Below are 2,296 nucleotides of genomic sequence, written 5' to 3'. Positions count from 1 at the left end.
ATTTCTTGAAACATGGCTTGGCCCCAATGATATAAATTGTTGTAGGATTGGGCCGCTTTGTTGTAAAGCTCCAAAGATTTGAAGTTGATGTTGCTTGCTTTCTTTTTAAGAGATAATTATCTCTTTTTATGTTTCTTTTGTAGATTGTTCTTTTGGTTATCCTGCTCCTGACCCATGGCTTCAATTTTTTTTTATAAGTTTTTCTAGGAAGCAAGTTTTTCTGTGGTATCAGGTTAGGGATCAGATTGTTGGACAAAGGAAATTTGTTATTCGGATTCCAAGGATTTTAAGATGGATAAAATGTCCATTGAAAACCGTGGGGTAGAGGTTGGTTGTGGTTCACTGGTGCAAAAGTGGTGGGGTTTGCGACTGGGTATCGTGGTGCCGCTATAACAGAGTATAGGTATGGCCTATTTTCTCACAAACATCCATATGCAAGACAACATTGTGTCGTTTATATATGATTCCCTAAATCGCAAAGAATTTATATAAAATATCATCAAAGCTAAATCATTTTGCAAAAGCAGATATAACCCCCCCAAAAACAATACTACCATTAGTATGCTTTGTGACAATTTGGTGCCAATGAGTAGCTATGAAATGGGTCAGTACTTACTTGTTTTCTCTCCTTCATGCACCACAAGAGAAACAAATCCCAAAGACCCACAATATCAAGTATCGTGTCCCCTTCCTAAAACAAAGGTAAGTAATGAACCTATGGAGGTATTTCAATACATGGTCAACTATCCTAGAGGCTTTTGCAGTCCTCTGCCTATAATAACCTCCAAAAGGTGTAATATCCTTCCAATTGAACAGGTCATAAACAGCTTGTCGCCACTCAATGTTTTTATACCTAATCTCGAAAACCAAAAATTGCATTCATAGCACCCATGTCTAACTCCCTATCAATTCCAGCACATCGAAAATATATCATATCTTTATGTTCAGGCACTGTTGGTTTGAAACTCAACCTTAGGGAACTCAAAAATTCCAGGGTTAGATCTTTGTACACTGGTTCCCTAATTTTAGCAAAGTCAGTCCAGCTAACAGCATTCAAATAGGCAAATACAGAGTCATAAATGCCTAATTCTTTCAAAATCTGCTCATCCATATACTTGTTTGCCAAAATTGTTTTAGAAACTAATTTCTCATAGGCCTTTTTCATACCCATATCCCTAAAAGCCCAAGGTAATGGAGAAATTACCTCCTCAATAGTATCTGCAGATGACGCAGGTGCTGGAGAGTGTAAGGGAGACTGGGTTACTGGTGTTTGGACCGCTGGTGCTGGGGTTTGCGAGGAAGACCTGGTCCTTTTGCTAACTGGTTCAGAGGACTGAGGTGGAGAGTTTAAGTCGAAAGGGACAGAGGGTACTGCTGCTTTTTCGACAGGGGTTTCTTTGAGTCTACTGCGCCCTTTTTGTTTTGCCTTTTGTTTTTGTTTGGGTCGGCGCAGTTCGGGGAATGGGTGTCGGAATTGGTGTTTCATTTTGTGGCTCTTGATTGCGCGAGAGGGGAGTAGGCGAAATGATAGGCGGTATTTGGCTTGGGGTGGTGGCGGTGACGGAGGTGGTGGCGATTGTGGTAGTGGTGGCGTTTGTGGTGGTGGGGACTGAGGTAATGGCGATCGGGTCAAGTTAGGGTTTGTGGGTAATGAGGATGGAATACCCATTTTAGATTTGACAGAATGTCGAAGTCCACTGAGTTTGGGTTTGTGAGAGGACCACATTTTGGTTCTTACCATTTTAATGAAAAGGAGGAAACCTTTCGGCTTCCTGTAAAAATTGCCGGAAAAAATGGCGTGAGGAAGGAAGTCGACGAGGTTTATCGGGAGTGTTGGCGAGGTTTTTGGAAAATTGGCAAGTCCGGGCATTTTAAATTGTGGGGTAGACATGTGGTATTTTGGGCCATGCTTAGGGTTAGGCATAAGGTTCAGCAGAATTTGCTTAAGACTTTGCTTGACAAGCAATGTCATCAGCAAGTTTCGGCAGGTTTTGGGCAAAATTGTGGTTTTGCTTACCAAAATCAGTCCAAAAGCTATGGAATGCTATTGTAACCCTCAGCAATTACCAAATACACACAAACACCATAAAATTGAGGGATTTAAGTTCATCTCTCTCATAAACTTAGTAAGCATAACACATGTTCATTTAGCTTTTTACAATCATTGTTCATTTTAGGCACCAATTGTGACTACCCTTTTGCACATTCAATGAAATGGTCTCCTTTCTAAACTTATACCAAAAGCATATTTTCAAAGATTTTAGACAAGTTCCAATCAACCAAGAATTGCGATAAA

The 2,296-nt window shown here is 40.5% G+C and overlaps 1 protein-coding gene across 1 annotated transcript; it reads right to left on the bottom strand.

Annotated features, from left to right (window-relative positions):
* Positions 1 to 387: 387 nt before the first annotated feature.
* Positions 388 to 1,726, bottom strand: LOC131176701 (proline-rich receptor-like protein kinase PERK9). The gene is made up of 3 exons (XM_058141780.1): positions 1,205 to 1,726; positions 617 to 691; positions 388 to 468 (listed from the first exon to the last, which is right to left on the bottom strand). The coding sequence occupies exons 1-3, from the start codon at positions 1,724 to 1,726 to the stop codon at positions 388 to 390; spliced, it is 678 nt and encodes a 225-aa protein (XP_057997763.1).
* Between the last annotated feature and the right edge of the window lie 570 nt (positions 1,727 to 2,296).

This window comes from Hevea brasiliensis, unplaced genomic scaffold (genome assembly GCF_030052815.1).
Source record: "Hevea brasiliensis isolate MT/VB/25A 57/8 unplaced genomic scaffold, ASM3005281v1 Scaf227, whole genome shotgun sequence".
NCBI lineage: Eukaryota > Viridiplantae > Streptophyta > Magnoliopsida > Malpighiales > Euphorbiaceae > Hevea > Hevea brasiliensis.
Note: the sequence above shows the minus strand (reverse complement) of the source record. Positions and strands in the feature narration are given on the sequence as shown.